We start from the raw sequence: 22,265 nt of genomic DNA, 5'->3' as shown, positions 1-22,265 counted from the left end.
TTTCAGCTACAAAGTTTCGCTACTCTGTACGCTCAGACATTCGCCAGGGAGCTGTGCTTGGCGCCCTCCGGAATGTGCCCCCTCCAGGCCAGGGGATGGCCCGGAGCCTACAAGCCGCCCACCCTCGGGGATCTCGCCCGCTGAGTGCAGAGGACCTCCCTCCGCCCTCTCCACCAGCAGCAAACGCTGTCCGCCCCATCGCCTGGTTTCCAGCTTGGGCCTTTTTCCACTGTGCCCTTTTGTTTGCTTGACCCCTGGTCCCCGAAACTCGCGTCTAATAGAAGCGAAGCCCCATTAGCATTTAGAATGAAAAGCGTAGACTTTCTTAATTCCTCGGGGCATTCATGCATTCGTTCCGGACCTTGTGCATTTCCTGTGCATCGTGTAAAATTTGTCTTTGAAGGGTGGGGGGCGAGAGGAGTTAGAAAACGACTATTTTCCGCTCGTGCACACTCACTGACCCCCAAATTCGGGTGGAACTTATTCCTCAAGTGTTCTCCTTTCTTCGGTTTTCCTGATTTAGAGAGCTCCGAACCAATTGTGAGGGCATAGAGAGAAATTCCTGGACGACCACAGGCTGCGGGGCTTTTAGCCTCAATTGGCGCGCCACAAAACCATGGTGTGCGCAGTGGTTGCGGAGATTTCCTTAGCTTCCCCTAAGGCATTGTAATGCTTCTTTCTCCCGGACCCGCGGACCCTTAAGCACCTTTACTTAACCTTATGATAATTCTTTGTAATTAACTAGAATTTCTAGATAACACCGCCACTCCCCGTGCCCCCGCCCCGCCATTCGCCCAACCCAGAGCGCGGTGACCTAGCCTGGTCTCACAGCGATCTTTGTCCTCCTTCTCGGTGCCTGCAGAGCCCACTGCGGGAGAACGCAGCCCGGCAAGCCCGGGCCCGGAGCCTGGACCCTCAGCGGAGCCGGGCAGCACCGCCGCTGCTTCGCCTCACCGGACGTCCCCGCCTCCTACACTCTCAGCCTCCGCTGGAGAGACCCCCAGCCCCACCATTCAGCGCGCAAGATATCCTCCAGGTAGGTCTGAAGGCTCGAGAGAAATGGGCACATGGAACCACACACCTAGCAGGCAGGCTGGTCAACCTGCCCAGTGCCAGCACAGTGACTGCTAGCCTCATATTTCACAGCACAGGTGGCTTGCTAGCACAAAACTCCTCGGTATACCACACCCTGTTGCTATCGAGTTGGAGCAGCCAAAATAAATTAAGTGCTCCATTCCTCAAAATTATATTTCCTAAGAAAATGCAAATACCCCAAAGGATGAGAGTCCTTTTTACATTTCAAAGTCTTAATTTTTGCCTTCCTTTTGTATCAAGTGTACGCGTTTAAGAGTTGTGGGATCACTTTAGAGCGTGAGGGATGCTCTGAAATGATTTTGCTTGTATGAAACCAAAATTATCTGGGTGCAGAAGTTTGAATGATTGAAGCTCAGAGGGAAAGTGAAAAACATAGGAGCTGAAAGCCAAGGAGTAGATGTAAATTTGGCAAAAGAAAGGACGGCAGGTTTGGTTTGCACCACCTCTTTACAAATTTGTTAAAGGGATACTAGATGCCAGGCCTGTGTAGGCACCAGAGATATGAAGATAAATAGAACACAGTCCCAGCAAGCTCATCTTCCAGCTGGAAACTTCAGAAAAACACAAAGAAAAGCAGTAGGTAGGGAATGGTACTGAAGAATGAGAGAAAAGACTAAGGGAGAAATCCTAGAGGTGCTGAAGGGATACAAGATGAAAGACTAGGCAGGCAGTGTTCTTTCTTTTAAATGATTAGCCTTTCATTTCATCCCAACAAATGGACACCAAGACAATTAATCCTTTAATTTCAACTAGTGTGTTTTTAAGGCCCTGCTTGAAAAAAAGACAGGTTTGAACTGGCCTCTCCTCATCACTGCTTCTTCCAACAGGCCCTTATCATCTTTTTTCAAGTCAAGATTTCATCCCATACATGTATGACTCAATCAGATTTGGAAATGTGGGTAAGAGAAAGATGTCAAAGGAAATGTGAAGTACTCACTTTTCTATTAGTCACACCTTTTACTCCATACACTACAAACAGACATTAAGTACCAGGTTTTCCTTTGGCTCAGAAAAACCAACCACCAGAAACTGCCTATTTTATCAATACTGTTTAGCTATAAAGAAGGAACATAATCAGATAAATCATCCACTTGAGCCATTAGCTTTCAGGATCTTCTCACCCAGTTCAACCTCTCTGAACAATAATAAGCACCTTGGATACCATTTGCTTTGGGGATTTAACATAGTCAAACTGGCAGAGAAACCAAGTCTATTCATAAATTGCTTTCTTCTTTTCTAGGAAATTCATTCTTCTGTCCTAAGAAAATACTTAGACTAACTTGCATATTATGATGGCTGTAACTATTAACTGTTTTGATTAAACAGCCACTGATACATCTTATTAGTCAGAATTGACTAATAACTAATAACACGGGCAAGCATGTGAGTGCAGCTCACAGACACACATACACACAAATACAGTGTAGCAGAGAGCCGTTTTGGTGGGTGTTTTGTTGCAGCTGCTGGTCTTTTTCTTTGCAGATGGCACAAACTGAGTCCATTTCCTGGGCCTATGTTCCTACCTCACCACCTAGCTGGCTGAAGTCATCACAAGGGTCCAGTTTGTACAGGCTGCTAGAGGAGTGTGGAGGGGGTGGGGAAAAGCAACCACAACGTGTGTGGGCAGCCTCAGTTGGCACTCATAAAATGTTAAAATGTCACTGTCTCCCTTGGCCAGTAAGTCCCACACAGGACATCTTTTTTGACTAACTCATAAATTTACAAATCAATATGTGTGGCTTGGGAGACCAATAGACTTTCTTTCTCCCAAAATTAACCAACAGGTCATTCAGTGGCTTTTCCTTTGTCCTCCCAGCTTGTGACTGAGGAGTCACACCAATTAGTTTATAGCACTCAAAGCCACTTTTTAAAATACATCTCTGGGCTTATGAGGAAAGATATCAAGTTCCCAGGTCTGGTGGAAAACAGGGCAAGAGAGAAGATGGATATTGAGGGTCCCAGGAGGCCAGATTCTGGGTCTTGTGGCCCCTTTTCAGGATTCAGCTAACTTCCCAGGGAGGAAGAAAGTCTGTGCTAACAGGAAGATGCCACTTCCTGTGCTTCCCAGAGTAGAAAGCAGTGAATCCAGTGCTGCCTTATTTCTGAAAGATCCTTTTCTCTGCCCCTGCAGATATGCCCTGCGTGCAAGCCCAGTATAGCCCTTCGCCTCCAGGGTCCAGTTATGCAGCACAGACGTATGGCTCTGAATACACCACGGAAATCATGAACCCCGACTATGCCAAGCTGACCATGGACCTCGGCAGTACAGAGATCACGGCCACTGCCACGACGTCCCTGCCCAGTTTCAGTACCTTCATGGAGGGCTACTCCAGCAGCTACGAACTCAAGCCCTCCTGCCTGTACCAAATGCCTCCTTCTGGGCCGCGGCCTTTCATCAAGATGGAAGAGGGCCGCGCGCAGGGCTACCATCATCATCACCATCACCACCACCATCACCATCACCATCACCAGCAGCAGCAGCAGCAGCAGCCGTCCATTCCTCCTCCCTCTGGCCCGGAAGACGAGGTACTGCCCAGTCCCTCCATGTACTTCAAGCAGTCCCCGCCGTCCACCCCTACCACGCCGGGCTTCCCCCCGCAAGCGGGGGCGCTGTGGGAAGATGCGCTGCCTTCGGCTCCTGGCTGCATTGCGCCTGGCCCGCTGCTGGACCCGCCGATGAAAGCAGTGTCCACTGTGGCGGGCGCGCGCTTCCCGCTCTTCCACTTCAAGCCCTCGCCGCCACACCCTCCAGCGCCCAGCCCGGCCGGCGGCCACCACCTCGGTTATGACCCGACGGCCGCTGCAGCGCTCAGCCTGCCGCTGGGAGCCGCGGCCGCCGCTGGCAGCCAGGCTGCCGCGCTCGAAGGCCACCCATACGGGCTGCCGCTGGCCAAGAGAGCGGCTGCGCTGGCCTTCCCGCCGCTGGGCCTCACTGCCTCCCCTACCGCGACCAGCCTGCTGGGCGAGAGTCCCAGCCTGCCATCGCCCCCCAACAGGAGCTCGTCTTCCGGAGAGGGCACCTGCGCTGTGTGCGGGGACAACGCTGCCTGCCAGCACTATGGGGTGCGCACCTGTGAGGGCTGCAAGGGCTTCTTCAAGGTGAGCGCACACCTCTACCTAGTGCCCCTCTCCCCTCTGCAGCCAGCCCCTTAACTGAAGCTATCATCTTAGTGGGTGTAGAAGTAATTCTTGTCCTTCACGGTTTGAGAGGTGTCGCCTTTACACTTTAGACCCATTTTCCTGGGGGTTTTAAACTTGAGGCCGATGGTCAGGAGGCCACCCAGAGATGGACGTGAGTATTCTTGATCTGACATTGCCTTATGAGCACTTTTCTGGAGAGAGCTTTCAGCAGATTGTCAGAAGGATCTGTAACCTCTACAATGAAAAAAAAAAAAAAATGCATTCCTTTTCTGTTTGTCCAGAGAGTCTGAGGGGGTAGGCATGGCAGGCCCTGGACATTTGTATCTTGCTTAATCCTCACAGTATGAGCTGAGACTCTAGAATTAACCAGACCTGAGACTGAATTCTGACCACTCAAAAGCTATTTTGGTCAACAGTGTCTTGATGATTATCCTTGTTTCAGAGATGGGTCAGGGAGGGTGAGGGAGGTCATTGAACTGGACAGGACACACACTCAGAGTAGGATGGAGGCAGGATGCTGACTCATGTTTTTGTGTCCCTAAAACACCTACCCTTTTCATAGCTCTGCATTGGCAGAATAGTTAGTGTAACTGGCTAGATGGAGTTTGGGTGGCTCCCTTCACTGGAGATAGAAGTTGGGGACCTCACTAATCCACTAATTTAGGAGCTCTTCCTTCTCTATATACCACCCACAGTACCGAGTTTCAACATTGTTCATTCTTTTATAAACCCAGAGGAAAATTTGACAGTGAGAGGGTCATCCATCTTCCCCTGAGGAAGCTAATCCCAAAAGAGGTGAACCCTTGAGCTAGCTATACATAGTGATTTAACTCCACACAGGATGGGTCCAGCTGGCTTCTCTTGACTTCTGAGTTCAATGCTATTTTCACCCAGGTTGGTGAAGGGAACTCATTCTCTTGCTGCTCTGCCTCTTGCCATTCCCAGACTGCTTCAGACATTTACTTCTGTGCCACTCTTCTTCCTCCCCATGCCATTGACCATTACTTCAGGCATTTGTAAACCCACACAAGTCACTCCCTACCTTGTCCATTGCTGGTCAGGGTAGAGAGAGAAGGGAAACAGAATCCTGATTGGGTAACTTGGATTTGGAGGCCAATAGGATATATCTGGGAATGTTCAGGAACTGAGTGAGAAGACTCAAATAGGACCTCTAAATTGTCACCTACCAATTGTATGACATTGTGCATGACACTTCTTTCTAGGATTTAATTTCCCTATCTATGAATAAAACTCAGAGAAAGGCTGTGAGTATTCAAGGAGATAAAAATATATGCAAAAGCACTTTAGAATTCTTAAAAGGCCATAAACAATAGTCCATCATTAAATGAAAACTACAAAGTATTTGTAAAAATGCACATGTTTGTGGATAGGAATACTTAGCAACAAGCAACAGTTATTTTAGATGTGGAGATGGTAATCGTGTCATTAATTGAATTCGGCAGATACATGAGAAAATGCTTATGGAAAGACTTTGCAATGTGTAAAGTGCCCTACAAATATGCAGGATTATGATGTCTTAAATGCAGAACCTTAGCCATGTTTTTCCTCCTCTTAACCAGGGCAACTTTGAAGTAACTGCATTCCCTTAGCAGGTTTAATTTGTACATCATTAAGAGTAGTGGGAAAAAGCAGGATATGGAAGAAAAGAATGGAAAACAATAAGAGAATTATGAGTAGTCTGCAAATAGAATCACTCCTAAATAATTTAGAGTTGACCAAAATATGGGAGTGGTCATACATTCTGAATCTAGAAATTTCCATTAAGTGCTTTCCAACAGCCTCCCTTTTCTCCACAATCCCTTGAAAACAAATCTATACTTGAAATGGTGGGGGTAGGATGGGGGAGAACAACCCCACGGATCTGTTAATTAAGGGAACGGGAGCAGGTTTTACCCAGTGGCTTTCTACCATTAAATTGAATTCTTTAAAAATGTGACATGAAGTGCAGTTAATGATGGGAATCTAGTGATTGAACCGTAACGATCTCTCTCTGTCCTTAAACTGTGCAGGCACACATAAATGTGGGGAAGGCTTCAGGTTATTGGGAAAATGTATACCTGAAGCAAAATGCCACTAGCACTTAAATTGGCATATCGCCTTGAGGATAATGGCAAGAAATAGAGTGTTAGAAATTACTGCATGTTCAATGAAAGAGAGCTTCATTCAGAAAGCACAAGTTTCCTATCCTTACAGACTGCTGAAAATTTAAATGCTGGAAACTCAAAAGTGTGTTTGTGTCTCAGAATTTCGCATTTTAAACTGAGCAAATATGTCTTAAACTTGAGAGAGGTTGGCTTTGTTATATTTTTTAAGTCTTATATAAGCAACTTAGAAACCATATTCTAAGATAAAATTAAAAGGTGACAAGATGAAAACTGAAACATGGGGATGAGAATCACTGAAAATAAAGGAAAGGTTGAAAGGAAACCTAGAATTTTGAATGCAAAATAGGTCACAAAGCCAGTTATCTGAGTTTTTCTTTTTTTAATGCAGCCAGACTTCCCAAATAGATTTCCAACTTTCTACTGTATTTGGAGTTGTATAGATCCAGGTAATTTCTGAGCAGTTTTACCCTAAGTGATGAAATGTATCCATTTGCACAAATGTTTTCAATTTAAAAAACAAGCATTTCTTTTTTACTTTGGAGCATAAAGTATATTTAATTATTTCTACATGTGTCATTTCAAAATTCTACAGATTCTGAAAAATACATTGTTTTTATATCAAAGCCCAAGTTTTATGATGTGTCTTTTATAATATAGCTGTTTTGGTGTCTGCACCAATAGTCACTTATGAAATAACCAGTTAATGAGGATTTGCACTGAAAATATATAACTTTCATATTTCTATCTTTCTCTTGCTCATATTTTGTCTCCTGGGGTTTGTTTGTTCTTCGTTCCTTCCTTCCTCCCTTCTTTCTTTCTTCTTTTCTTTTTTCTTTATTGTCAGTGACTTTTAATATTCAGTATTAAGAGTTTGCTTTAAAAAATGAAAAATGGCCAGTTTACTATATATATATCCTTTAATGATAAACTAAGCCAAATAAGCTAATTTCTTTTTGAGTTAAAACCTTATTTCCTATATGTTCTAACAAGACAAACCCTTATTTTGCTTTTTTATGATTTCATCTCTATTGAGTAACAAAGCCAGTTACTGAGATATTTGACTTACAATAGTGATAGCATACAAAGTACATCCCAGATAATTTTGATTTTATTTTAATAAGGTCAGCAATAATCAGGGGAGTGGAACAAAGTGGAAAATTGTTCCCAAAGGGATATTAAAAGTGGAGATAATCCAATCCTCCAAGGTATGATATGTTGACCCGGTAATTTCAGATATGATTTTATCATTCAGAGTTGGGTGTCTCTTGAGACTTGCTTCAGAACAATCCGAGATGATTTTCATTGTCAGCAGCTAACACTAATAAAATTGTTTTTCCTGCAGGCTAGCGTGTTAGGAAATTAAATTTATCTAATTATACGAATTGCGCTGTCGCTTTTCACATTGTAATTAAAATACATCTTGTCAGGTCCTACCTCTTTCCAGAAACTATTAGTTGACTATCTCTGTATTGTATTTTCTCAGAGAACGGTGCAGAAAAATGCAAAATATGTTTGCCTGGCAAATAAAAACTGCCCAGTAGACAAGAGACGTCGAAACCGATGTCAGTACTGTCGATTTCAGAAGTGTCTCAGTGTCGGAATGGTTAAAGAAGGTACGAATGTCATGCTTTTCATCCACTTTGCTTATATGCATTTTCAGTTATCACAAAAAATGTTAATAATTATGATGGGATGGTAAATTTTCCTAGGATCTCTTTCCTTCCAACATTTTATTTGTATGATGTATTTTAAGTTTTAAAATAGCCACAGACTACTAATTCTAATTTCTCAAAATCAATAGACAGCTTGTGTACATGCATCTTTGTTCTATTTAAGAAGGAGACTTTCAGGGCTAATTCATTACCAAACGTAAGTATGGGCTGTCTTTTTTTGCTTGCCTGTTTCAACTCACATTAAATCATTGTTGAATATTATTTCAAACTTCTTACCATTTTTTAATGGTTGTTCCTAGTAATAATTGTCCTACTATGGTGTATTTTGATTACTTTTTTTGTGATTTATACCTAATCATAATATAATCTTTTTTTATAACATAATCTTAAGGATTGTTTTATGTCTCTCTCTCTGCATCAGTTGTTCGTACAGATAGTCTGAAAGGGAGGAGAGGTCGGCTGCCTTCCAAACCAAAGAGCCCACTACAGCAGGAACCTTCTCAGCCCTCCCCACCTTCTCCTCCGATCTGTATGATGAATGCCCTTGTCCGAGCTTTAACAGACTCAACACCCAGAGATCTTGATTATTCCAGAGTAAGTTTTATGATGTCCTGCTTTGGAGTGAATGATCAGCATCTCTATTAATGATGCTAGTAGTAGGAGTTGATTGAATGACTGTGCTTGGCACCATGCTAGTCAGTTTTCATACCTTTTCTGTATTTCTCCTTTTATTTTGCAATTTAGTGCATCTATTGCATCAAATAATTTGTGTTATTAGATCTCTAAATGCCTTAACAAATGACCCTGACAGTGCTGCACCTGTCATGCCCATTGTGGTGGGGTTCCTAGTGGTTGTGCCAATGAAAATCTGCACAGGTGAACTGCAATTTGTAGATTTCTTTTCATGGTCTCCACAAAGTGACTACTGTTTTCTGCTTTTTGTTTTTATATTATGGTCAAACCTTCTGGGTAAGTCTCAAATTATTCTTAAGCAGTTTCCCCAACTGCATTGGAATTGATTGACCTGCTGCTTATTCAGAGGAATTAGATCATTGATGGAGAGGAGTGAGCTCTGGCCTTGACATCAGGTGGTGTCAGGAGGACTGGGATGGAACGCCGCCTCTGCTGCTTCCTGCCTGTGTCACCTGGCTCCTGCTCTCAGCTCTCTCATCCCTGTAGTGGAGATGATTACAATATTTAACCCCAGAGGGATGTTTCAAGAATCATGGAAACACTTTTAAAACCTTAAATGGTTACCAGTGTTGTGATTTAAATCAGCCAAAACATATCACCATTTTTATTTCATATAAGATGTAATAAAATCTCATCAGTTGGATTTCTGCAAATTTAGAGCCACGAGAAAGGATTTTCTGAGAAAATGTACAAACATTACTGAAAGGCAGTTTTTTTTTGTTGTTTTTTTTTTGTTTTTTAAGGATTTAGAAAAGCAAACTTCTAATAAGACAGGGTCTGGCTGAAGAGGGAAAGGAAAAGAAAAAGATCACAATTACTGAATAATTTCTACATGCAAGATATTGTGGTATATTGTCTTATTTAATCCTTAACCAGTCATGGACTGTAGGGATCATTATCTCCACTTGATGAAAAGAAAACTTAGAAATACAGAAAAAGGCAGACCAGTACAGGGGTCCCCAGTTGCTTGATCTGATAGGCAGCTACTACCAGATTGCTTTCCCCCGGTCTAGTCAGCATTTCAGTCATCCAGTTGACTGTCTGGCAAAGTGTGCAAGTGTGTCTTTGCTGTGTGCCCCCCTTTGCAGTTGTATTGTTGACAGAAATGATTGGTGTACCTGCTGTGATCCTCTCTCCCACATCCCCACCCTCACTAGACTGTGAAGCCTCCTCTCTATACCTGATCACAAGACTCCTTAGGAGAAGCACAGTTGATCCTTAGCACCAAAGGCTGAGGACTCTTCTTCTGATTATAAGTAGCAGCTCTTAACTAAAGTCAAGTCTCAGATAATAGTATAACAGAATAATGCAGTAGTTAAGGGCCTAGGCTTTGGAAGCATGCATGCCTAGATGAAAATCCCAACACCATCATTTCATAGTTGGGTCACCTTGAGCAACTGATTAAATCTTTTAATAACTCAGTTTCCTCATCTGTGTTATAGGGCAATAACATCTACTTCCTGGGGTTGTTCATGAAAATTAAATATGGATAATACTTGTCAAAGTTTTAGCACAGAACTTTATATGTTATTTCCTTGACCAAACTTTTTTACTCTGCCATTTGTTAATATATTAATGAGAAAGAACACTACATATGTCAGGTACCGTGCAGTAACACCATTAAGGTAAGTATTATGAGCTCCATTGCACAGATGAGGAAATTAAAACTTGGACAGGCTAAAGGACTAATTTGCCCAAGGACATAGCTAACATGCATATGAGATAGAATTTAGAAGCCAAGTACAATGAACCAAAATTCTGTGCTCCTTAACACCAAGCTTCACTGCCTCTCTGATTTCAGTCAGTGGATGCTGGAAAAAGTATTGGGAATGAAGACTTCTCCCTAACGTACCCCTTCCCCCTCCCCATGTGGTCCATCTTTGTGAATGAAGCATCTAGGCACTGCCTTGGCCAAGGCTACAACGCACAATCTGACATTGTTCCAGGGCATTTGACATCACTCTTGATGGTCAATCCCATGAAGTTAGGCCCCAGAAGTGATATTTTGGCCCCAGATTATCCAATTATCAGCCTATGTGGCCTAATAACTCATTCAGTGGCAAACTTTCCCTAGCACTTTGAGTTGTCCCAGCTGGGAACTGTCTCCACACTGAAAAATCAATCCAGTGTGTTTGCTTGCCTCTGCACCATTCAGTCTGTTAGTCTAGAGTCATCATCCTCATCAACAAACATTTATCCAATTTAATTGTTAGCTTTGTCCAAAATAGCAGATTGACCATGCCAGAGTCTGGGTCACACTGAGACTACCTTTGGGGCCTGGCTCAATTTTGCAAAGCATATTTATTTTAATTGCATTGTTTTGGAGTTCAGGTTGAACTTTATAGCTTAGGTTCTCCTACTTTTTAGATAGCTTTACAGAATTATCAAAAATTGGACCAAAATCAACTAAATTAAAAGACTTTTTAAAAAATACAGTGAGTTTTCGTCAAAAACTTGGATGAAGACATAGGAGCATGCTGATCACATTTGCAGATGACAGAAAGCTGGGAGGGATCGCTAATATGATGGATGTCAGTATCAACATTCAGAGTGATCTCGACAGGTTGGAACAGGAAGGGCTGAAGCCATCATGAAGAAAGTTAACAAAAATAAATGTGAAGCTCAGCATTTAGAATTAAGAAAAAAAGTGGGAGAGCCTTGGCTTGTCAGTAGTTCGTGTTAAGAAGAATCTCGGGAGTTTATTCCATAGACATTCAATATGAACTCACAAAGTATGTGTGTGGTGAAAGAGAGGGATGCCGAATTACCTCCTGCAGTGCTAGAAGTACTGGACCAGAACCAAATTCAGTATGGTCTCACGGACTCTGTCCTGTCAGACCACTCTTCAAAAACTGAGATTGTTCCAGGCTGGGTTTTAAGAAGAATGTGGATGCTGTTTCTGGGAACTTGTAAGAGATGGTTGTAGGAAATGGAACTAGAGAGAGAGAAAGGAAGATTTGGTGGAATGAGGCCACTCTTTTGCTCTGTGGCAAAAAGGACTACTGCTCCCACAGAAAGGACTGGATAGAGAAGGAAGGGGACCTCTTACAGCTCACTCTGAGGTCAAAGCAGTTGCTCTCAAAGTGTGAGATCAGCAGCACCGGAAGTATGGTTATTTTAGATGACATATTAAGTCCTTTTCAACTCTTTAATTTTTTTTTAAGATTCTGAGATTTCCTTTAGCATCCCTAAATACAAGTGGTTACATATACATATACATACAAGAATACATATCGCTAAGTAACTTGATATTAATTAAAATTAAACTTGCTTTTTTTCTCTATCAAAACCTTAGTACATGAAATGAATGGAACAAAATGAACTTGTTGACTGCCTACTTTGAACCAGGCACCATAGCATATATTCTTATATAATTTCTACTTAAGCCCCTCTGTGGCAAAATGTATGGTTTCAGTAGTTTAAGTCTGTCATTCAGTGAAATTCAACTTTCATAACTTTTCACTTAAAGTTTTATATTTGTAAATTCACAGACCTGGAGGTAACCTTGAGATCATCTAATCCAGCCCCCATATTTTCAGAGAAGTTAAGACTTAAAGGGGTTAACTCACTTGCCTAGGGTCAGGGCAGAACTAGGCTAAGACCCAAATCACATTACTCAAGGTATTTCCATGTCATTACATTGCCACTTCTATTTAATGGCAACTTACTAGAGTTTTAAAGATAGACAATTTATTAGATATTCATAAATTTACAATAATAGTAATATATACCCATTCATTTTTTTAAAAAACAAGCCATTTAGAAGTGGATACAATGAAAAAAAAAAGAATATTATTTTCTCTTCATTTATACCTGCCTGGTCCCACTCCTCAGCAGTAACTGATTTTAACAATATGTGTCTATAATTTATTACATTTTAAATAAGAATTTGCCCTGTCAGCTTCAAGTCTGAGAGCTGATTTGACCGATACAATTTATTAAAGGTGCTATCTTCCCGCAGTGAATCAGGTCAGTAGAGAAAGGGGATGCTTGCCAGCCCTGGTATGTTTTAATCTCCATATAACAGCATATGTGCCTGGAAGGTAGAAATTGAGCAGTTTTCTCCATTTGTGGGAAAGGGAAGGGTTTTGTTCCAAGTCACAGAGGGAATGAATGCTTCAAGAGGCCAGAACAAGAACTCCTGAGCCCTGTGACGCATTCCTGGCTCTGGGACCTTCACTTCTCCTTTGGGCCAAACTTCTCTCCCTCAAAAATGAGCTCAGATCATTGTACATCAGCGCAGTCAAAACATGTCACGTTTGATTTGTTTCTTCTCGAAATGCTGCTATTCTCTGCCCCACAGTTGCTTTTAATTTAGCAATACAAGTATATATAGACACTGGGCTTGGCTTCAGTGCCTGCATAATTACTAATGAGAAAATATACTTAATGTCCTCATTAGTTGGTCATTCCAAGTATTTTCAGCACACTAGGATGTTTTCTGGTAATCAATGCCATTTAGTGCAGTAACAGACTGCAAATACAAGAGGTGCTGCCCAGACAAAACGAGGCATCAGCAAATGGCATTTAAATGCTCACAGAATAGTCTGTAAGAGGCAGCGCAGCTAGCACATGTTAAACCTATGGAGAAGCAGCATGAAGAAGACCAAAAAAGAGTGGTTTCATGAATCTTCACAGAAGACACTCTCAAACTGCCAACGGTTAATTCACTAGATGAATTCAGGCCGGTTCCTGTCCCTCCAAGGGTCTCAGTTTCCTCATCTGAATGGTGGAAAGATTAGGCTAACTGCACTCCTGCCATCCCTTCCAGCCTTCTCTCCCTGACCTTCCAACCATCACACCTGCTACAGTTCTACAGTTCCTTTCTTGAGTATAGCTCAGGATTTCCCTGAGCAGTGATACCCAGAAAAACTCCAGTGTTTGCATTAAAATGCAGAATCCCAAGCCACACCCAGACCCTCTGAATCCGAACTGAGGGAAGAGGGATGCAGGCAGGAATTTACATTTTAACAAGAGCCTCAACTGGTTGTTTGGCACATTAAGGTTTGAGAGCCACCAATATGTCTTAATAATGACAATCAATTTGACCTGGACTTTCCCAGTTTTTCCTCAGGTTCAGAAAGATTGAACAATACAGATACAGATTTTCCAGAAAGACATTAATTTTTTTTAACACATTTATTGAATGGCTGTCAGATGTCAGGCACTGTGCTAGGGTAGTGAACACATTGATTGTTGGACAAGACAAAGCTCCTGCCCTCAGAAAGCTCTCATGCCTGAGAAAGAAAAAGAAGGTAAATTTGGAACTACAGTGGAGTCATTAATCGGGGGAGGGGAGTTTTATGGGCTTTGGCTTTTTTCAGGGGAGGAGGGCAGACAGTTAGATCAGAAAAGAAGAAATTTGTGGGGAAATATATTCATTGCCAATTTTAAAACATCACTGTTTAAAGAGTAAGAACCTAAGAATATATTGCTTGACTCATAGAATGATCATGTCTAAAATTTTTAGAGATATAAAGACCAGGGAAAAGTAACATACTAAGGAGAGAGAAACACATCCTTAGGATATTTTATATATCTAGCTAAAACTGAAAATGAGATAAATATTTGATCCTACTAAACTATTAAAGCATCTCATCACCATTTTTTTTTAGGGTTGGTTGATGTTCTCCTTTCAAATAACTTATTTTTGGCCTAGGCTGTTACTGAAATCTAACTTATACAGTTATTGTTGCATGAAATGTACAGAGGCATCTTCATTTAAATAATACCCATGCTATTGTTTGTGGCTCTGGATTCTCATTCTAGTTGCTTCAGAGAAATCTCCATTTGGCACTGGCTGTCAGTAGACATAATGCTACATCTTTGACTAGTGGTAAAGACAGATTCTGATGGCTCAACTATTCTTGTACGCTGGAATTAAAAATTAGCATAAGCAAGAAAATTTTATTTAAGAAATCCTTCTATATCTGGCCTGGATTTGATTGGCAAGATTAGTAAACATCCATTCCTAGATTTTCTTCAGTGAACCTAAACTTACGTTGCCCAGAGTCAAAGCTCTGTAAGAGAGCTCAGAAGCAGGACTGGGGATCTGGTTCTTCCAACTCCAAGTCTAAACTGCTAAGGCAGACAAAGAATCTGGCATGTTTTGTTCTGTTGTTTTTTAAATCTTATGTTCAGTAGAGGAGATGATTTTTCTTTTCCCCCAGCATTGGATACTGACCCTCCAGTCACCCCCAAGATACTGGTGGCTCAGGCTGAATCCAGTTTGGCTCCAGAATTCTGGGACTTGGACCAGAATCACTGCAGGTGAAGCCCAGAGGGCCTGGCTAGAGACTGACAGGCTAGACCTGCTGGCTTTCCTCCTTGCTGGGCTCCATCAGAGAAAAGTACACACACAGGGCAGGCAGAGACTGCTCTTCCCTGAGTGCAGGAGGCGTGAAATGTGAGCTCAGCAGGGGCAGGGGCCTGCAGAGGACCCCAGGTGAAAGCTACCCGCTCTGTTGGGTTCTGAACAAATATTGGAAGCTGAGTGACTGTTGAGTCGGGAGCCACGGTTCAGGGAAGTCAATGCAAGAGGGGGCTGTTAGATCCCATCTCCAGGGGAGAGTTTACATCTTTTAGTCTTCTTCTCTCCATTTAACCCACTAGTTAAAAGCAAATAATGCTGAGTTGGTGTCAAATTCTAGGCAATAACATCGAATCTGTTGTGATTTTTAGCAATATTTATAATCTTTGAATGCAAGACTCAGAAGAAATCTTAGTGACTAGCTAATCCAGTTGATTCCTATTTCAGAGACAGAAATAGAGCCAGAGAAGTTAAGGGATTTGTTTAGAGTTACACAGCAGGTCAGTGCCACAGTCCAGAGGACCTGCTACTGGATCCAACATACTTTTCCTCTTCTCCGTACTACCTCTCACTAGGAGGTTTGTCATGTAGTGCTATCAACTTTTCAAAGGGGGACCTCCCCTGAATTTTATTCTGCCTTTGGAAAGTATATAGTATTAGATTCACAGGAGAAAGTAAAGAAAATTTCCTCTTTTCTCCCCTAGTTAAGGGTGTGTGTGCTGAAAGGCAGTGGTAGGAAATGCCTGTGATAAGGGGACATGCAATATCCTCGAATGCCCTTGGGAAGGTCATATTTCTTCCTGGACTTTAGTCCCATGGTCCAGAGCATCACACAATATTCATGGTTTCATAGAATCCCAGACACTTTGTGAGATTGTTGAAACAAAGGAGCCAGAGCTTTAAACTGGACCTGATTATAGAATCTTAGAAAAACAGAGTGAAAATGCTCAGCACCGTGTATATGTAAATAAAATAAAGGTCTATCAACAACTAAAAAATAAAAAAAAACATAAAAATAAAAAGATCAAATTAAGTCTAGATCCTAGTAAGTCCTCACACCTAGGTAGCTCTAAAGTCAATACCTTCCTGCTTAGTAACTGTTTCTCTTCCAATCAGCTTGGGTATTGCGGCTAACCTAGGCACTCCCCTGACTATTCTTTCATTGAAAAAAAAAATTGACAATTATTTATTGAGGGGTGGTTATGTGACAGCCACTGTGCTGCTGGTAGAAGTTTGGGGCCAATAAATACCTACCTGAAGAGCTCTAATTATTGTAAAGCTAGAAGCTTTTTAAAGATCTCAGTAACTACCAACTAGTAACATCAGACAGGAAGTGAAGGACTTGAAGTCCCAGAGCCAGTTTAAGTCCTGGCTTGCCACTTATGTGACTTGGGAAAGTTTCTTAGCATCTCTGAGTCTCAGTTTGCTCCTCTGTAAAATAAGGATTAAAATCCTTGCCCCTGAGGATTAATGAAGAGAAGGGATACAAAATCTTACTAAGCCATGTTAATGTGAAGGCACACATATTTACATGTGTGCTTCTGCATATCTCTTGAATCTGTGTTGTTGGCTGTTCACTGAGTATTATCTTGCTATATCAACCTTCCTGCCCAAAGCAGAAAAATTTTTCCTCTGAGATTCAAGCAAACTGGTCCTTCTACCAGAAAATCCAAGAGCTAGGTAGAGACTTCATTCCTGCTACACCTTTCTTCTTCCCTTTTGCAGCTTTCTAGATCAGTACTTCCCAGTAGATTTTCTGTAGTGATAGAAACATTCTGTTTCATATTTGGCTATTTAGCCCTTGAAATGTGGCTAGTATGAGGAAGAACAGAATTTTAAATTTTGTTTCATTTCATTAAGTAGCCACAAGTCCTGTGTCTGAAGGCACACAGTTGCCTAAGCTCTGCCAAGGTCACACTTTACCCTCTACACACACACACACACACACACACACACACACATACACACACATGCACGCGCACACACATACTTCTTAGTGTCTTTTGTCTCACAGAAATCCATTGAAGGAAGCAAAAAAAAAAAAATGTTTCTTTCTCCTATTGGTTAAATCCATGATTCTCAGACTTCAGTGTGCATGAAAATTGCCTGAAGGTCTTGAAGAAACCAGTCTGCTGGGCCTGCCCCCAGAGTTTCTGGTTAGGAAGGTCTGCGTTGGGGCCAGAGATTTATTTCTAGCAAATTCCCAGGTATTGCTAATGCTGTTGGTCCAGAACAACATCCAGAGCTGCTGGGTTAATATGGCCTCTTGTTGGGAAACCACTGTACTATCCCAGAATCACTAGACCCTGGAGGTCCATGCAGACCCAAACCCTTAGGGCAGTGGTTCTCAATGTGGACTGCTCTTTGGAATCATCTGCAGAGCTTTTAAAATTTCTGATGGCCACATCTCATCCCAGACCAATTAAATTAGAATCTCTGGGGATAGAATCTCTGGGGATCGGATGTTTCTTTTTTCTTTTTTAAGCTCCCCAGATGTTTGCAGGACAAGTTAAGACTGGAAACTAAAGGGACATACACCATTTTCCTTGTCTATTGAATAATAATAATGAATTCACTTTATATATGTCACGGGATCATTGTGAGAATCAGATGAGACTGTGAATGCAAAAGGATTTTATAAACCTTGGAACCTTAAAATAAATGTAAAGATTGAGGCATTGATAGACTGGGAAGAGCCAATTTGTAAATGGTGGTATTATTCCCATGGAATGGAGTTGACGCTGCTCTCTGTGATTTGCATTTTAGTACTGTCCCACTGACCAGGCCACTGCAGGCACAGATGCTGAGCATGTGCAACAGTTCTACAACCTTCTGACAGCCTCCATTGATGTATCCAGAAGCTGGGCAGAAAAGATTCCAGGATTTACTGATCTCCCCAAAGAAGATCAGACATTACTTATAGAATCAGCCTTTTTGGAGCTGTTTGTTCTCAGACTTTCCATCAGGTAATTACTATGATTTCATCTTCCTTCAGTCTATTTCTTCCTTTGAAAAAGATTGCAAACTTCTTTGTTTGCAACCAAATAATTGGTGAAAAGTTTGCTCAAGGAGCAAATAGGAAATATGATCAGGTATTAGAAACACTAGCAGTAGGTAGCAGAAGGAACACAGAGGAGGCAACCAGGACTTCTGGGTTCTAGTCCCAATTCTAACATGCGTTTGCTGTGAGAGCCTGAGCAGGTTATTGCCTAACTGGAAATCCAGTTTCCTCCTTTGTAAAATAAGGAGGATGAATGTGCTGATGTCTGAAGTCCCTAACAACCTCAATATTCTATGGTTCTAGGAAGATTCTGGATACAGCATTTCCTGGGAGTAAGTATTTGCTTGGGAACGCTGTGTTTACCTCATAAGTTTCTATTGCAAGTTATTGTTCTAGTATATTTGATGGGGCTCTAAAGAGTTCCACAGCTTCACAACCCCCAGCTTTTACTCCAAAAGAACAGCACCCCCCACCACCACCACACACACACCCCATCAAAAGATTTGGTCCAGCCTCTCATGCTCAGTAACACCAAACACAAGGGGAAGTGATTTTTCAAAAGGCTTCAGATCTCTCTAAGCTCCTCTCATATATCCCACAGGTGGCTCTTTTTTTAACTTTATTACTGTTTTTATTCACGCATGCTTATTTTCATCTTCCTATTCTTAGGAGATGATACCAACATTTCACTAAATCATATAGGAAGAAATTCAGCACCTGCGTGTTTAACCTGTGCTCTGTTCAGGATTCCCGCAGTCATAGGCCCATGTTTAAACTCTAAGATTGAATTATTCTGTCCTATGTGCCCTGTGTGGCAGGATCAGGGGAAGAGGAAAGGTGAAGTTACAATTATAGTGTTGGTAATTAGCTTAATGGACAGCTAATTCAGTGCATGCCAGAGCCCAGCAGCACTGTGACTGTCATATAATATGTGCACAATAGAGTAGACAGTAAGCTCCACTAGGGCAGGCACCATATCTGTCCTATTCATTCACCAAGTTTTCTCCAGTGCCTGGCTCTAATAATGGCGCATACTTGGTGCTCAGTAAATACTTGCTGAGTGAAGGAATGAATAAAGCTATTCATCCAAAAAGCATGTTGACTTGTGAATGGGACAGGCCAACAGATAAATGTGTAATAAGATATTATAAAGTTAAACTAAGATTAAATTAAGGACCACGTGGAATTCAGAATTAGTTACCACTAATATTTTTGCATCCTCCTGTGCACTAAAGACATAGTGCATGGGCTTTCCAATTCTTTATTTTGTGTAATTCCCTCGAATACCTTAGGAGTTAGCAATTTGAATTCCTGTTTTATGGATAAGGGAAAGGAAGTCCCAGAGAGATTTAAGGAATGTCCAAGGTCACACTGCTAAGCTATCATGTCCAACTAGAGGTTTCAGAGCACCTTTCTTAAGAGATGAATGGAATGATTATGATGATTATGGAAATAATCATTTTCTAATTTGGGGGGCAGGTGCTGGGGATCAAACCCCAGGCCTCATGCATGATAGACAAGCACTTTACTACCAAGCCACATAAATAGCCCTCTGCAGCCCCACTGTTCAAAGAGAGAAGGAAATACAAATTTTCAGTTAGTTTGTGATTGACTTTTTAGTTTGTGATTGACTTCTGGTGCTTGGAAGGACTTGATGCTTTTACAATCTGCAAAATGGAATTACAGTGTCTAGCCTCAGGTCTTATCTGTTTTGGCGTTTAAGAAAATAAGGGACAAGCCCAACTCAGGAGCCTCCATGGGACCAGACACTGGGCTTCACCTCTGTAGTCCATGATTGTCTGCTACTCCATATCCTGTCCAAGGGCAAGCCAGCAACTGAATGGAGGAATAAGACAGCAGGTGTCATGAAACTATCTCGCCTGGGGCTGACGCTCCCCAGTAAGTTAGCGCAGACAGGCAGTACCAGTTGTTTACCCCCTGGGTACATAGTCTTGTTCCGCAGAGGTGCCTCAGCATACTTTACGGTACCCTTGAGGTTCTGAACACTGCCCCTTGGCTGTCTGCCTGTTATCATGTTATCACATTGGTCAGACCCAACAGACCTGTTTCATATGTCTCCTCTCATCCACCCCGCCAGGTCAAACACTGCTGAAGATAAGTTTGTGTTCTGCAATGGACTTGTCCTGCACCGACTTCAGTGCCTTCGTGGATTTGGGGAGTGGCTCGACTCCATTAAAGACTTTTCCTTAAATTTGCAGAGCCTGAACCTTGATATCCAAGCCTTAGCCTGCCTCTCAGCACTGAGCATGATCACAGGTAAGCCTGACCTTGCCGAATCCCAATGTGATCCAGGTGGATTCTGGCCTTGGCCATGGCATGCACATAAGAACATTGTGAAAATGACCCACTTCAGTGAAACCTGTGATGGTTAGTCCAGTTTAAACAAGGAAATGTGTCTTCAGCTTGCTGTCATGTGCTTCTAGGAAAGAGGATTTCTAGCTTATTGGTGGTTACCACTGTCAACAAACCCACTGTATGAAAATCAGCCTTTCTAACAGAGCTCTGTTGACCGTTGGACTAGCTGCTTCAGAGTTGTTTTTACAAAGGTTTCCAAGGAAGATTAGCTTAACTAGCCCATCCCTGTGGGGCAGAGGTTGCAAGTCTTCCCTCCCCAGTAAGCCAAAGTAAAATCAAAGAACTGCAGATATATAAATGACAACTTGACTTATTAACTTTGTTGGGAGAGGACTGAGGAAAATGGATATTTGTCAAAAGCAAAAATAGCTCAACAGTTTTTAAAACTGAAGAACTGGAAGCATAAATAAATGCTACTCTCCTTCTAGATTTCTGTCTCCCTTTCTATCTTTAGGAAGATAAAGAAGTGGGGATTTTGGATGGGAGAGGAGATACCAACCATCTGCCTGGGGTTACATGGCCCAGCCCCAACACCCCTTCCCCTCCACACTTACAGAGTTTTCTGTTGGCTCTCATCATTTTCAGTCAGACTGGGGCCTGGTAAGGCAGTGATAGCCAGGGACAATGTGGCGGAAAGGACTAGCCAGGTCCAGGTCTCATCTCTGTCCTTTTGGTCAGACCCAACACAGGCTAGTCTGTGAACTAAGGGTAAAGATCAAACCTGATATGCTCTTGGCTGGAGGAAATGTTTTTCAGGCAGGTGGTGAGTTTCCAAAGGCCTGAGCACATCCTGTTTTAGATGCATCAGAGATGTGCATTGGTTTACCCAGGCATTGGTTACACACACCATATTGGAATCTCTCCTTTGAGCTAAAGTGAGATGCGTTGTATGCCTTTGGAGGCTGGACTGGTGCATGATTTGACCCCATCTTAAAGGCAAAGTAAAGTAAATGGCACATGCTGCAGTTAGAAATGAGGCACTAGCATGTTCATTCCAAAGGGAGCTCAATTTCCTCTTGATTTTTGGTTCTGGATGAGACACTCACTTCTTTTGATGGGGCTGCTACCAACTTCTAAGAAGTCTACCGACTTCTACATATGAAACAAAAACAAAGGCAGTCTCAAGAGAGTATGGATTCCATCTAGAGAGCTTTCCAATAGCATGCCACAGCACCTAAAGAAAACAAGCACATTTAAGGCCCAAGTGTTTTATTCCAGCAAGACTGTTAACGAGACTGGTTCAGAGGCTTCCTTTGCCTCAAAGCTCTTCAACTCGATTTTAGAACCATTCAGCTCTTCCTAGGACAGTTAGACATTCAATACCACAAACTATGGAATTTAGTTCATTTTAAGAAGACAAAAAACAAAAATTAGACCCAGCCTCAGATTTCTGCCAGCAAAACCAGACCATTGCCACATCTCCATGGAGATGAGTCTTAGGTCTAGTTAATCGATGTATGTCCACTTACCTAGGTGCTGTGACACCTGCCATTACTTTTCAAGTTGATAGTATACATCCCTGGAAGAGACAGAACACATAGACTCATGCATGTGAGGGAGGGTGTTGAGTGCTCAGTGGAGATGAGGGTGTGAGTACAGTGCTGAGGGGCTATTGGTGAGGGTGGCCTTCTCAGAAGAGATCACAGATAGGAGTTGGTCCTTCATGAGAGCAGAGGCTGTCTCCAGGCTAGGAGAGAAGGAAGGAGAATTCCAGGCATGAATAAAAAATATTGATATGACTGAATAATAGAGTGATGGGAGATGCTACTGGGCAACAGGCCAGGTGGGGCAGGGTGTGAAGAACATTCCACCTCTAAGTGGGCAGGGGGAGTTTATCTTGAGAGCAGTGG

At 42.3% G+C, this 22,265-nt stretch overlaps 1 protein-coding gene across 1 annotated transcript in view; it reads left to right on the top strand.

Moving 5' to 3' along the window:
- The first annotated feature begins 999 nt into the window (after positions 1 to 999).
- The window catches only part of Nr4a3 (nuclear receptor subfamily 4 group A member 3), a 31,509-nt gene continuing 10,243 nt past the window's right edge, over positions 1,000 to 22,265 (top strand). The window contains exons 1-6 of the mRNA XM_076843246.2: positions 1,000 to 1,036; positions 3,227 to 4,194; positions 7,846 to 7,975; positions 8,457 to 8,629; positions 17,805 to 18,004; positions 20,138 to 20,316. Coding sequence (XP_076699361.1) covers positions 3,229 to 4,194; positions 7,846 to 7,975; positions 8,457 to 8,629; positions 17,805 to 18,004; positions 20,138 to 20,316 — 1,648 coding nt within the window. The 5' untranslated portion in view covers positions 1,000 to 1,036; positions 3,227 to 3,228. The remainder of the gene's footprint in view (positions 1,037 to 3,226; positions 4,195 to 7,845; positions 7,976 to 8,456; positions 8,630 to 17,804; positions 18,005 to 20,137; positions 20,317 to 22,265) is intronic.

The sequence above is a fragment of the Callospermophilus lateralis genome, chromosome 2 (genome assembly GCF_048772815.1).
Source record: "Callospermophilus lateralis isolate mCalLat2 chromosome 2, mCalLat2.hap1, whole genome shotgun sequence".
NCBI classification, from domain to species: Eukaryota; Metazoa; Chordata; class Mammalia; order Rodentia; family Sciuridae; genus Callospermophilus; species Callospermophilus lateralis.
Note: the sequence above shows the minus strand (reverse complement) of the source record. Positions and strands in the feature narration are given on the sequence as shown.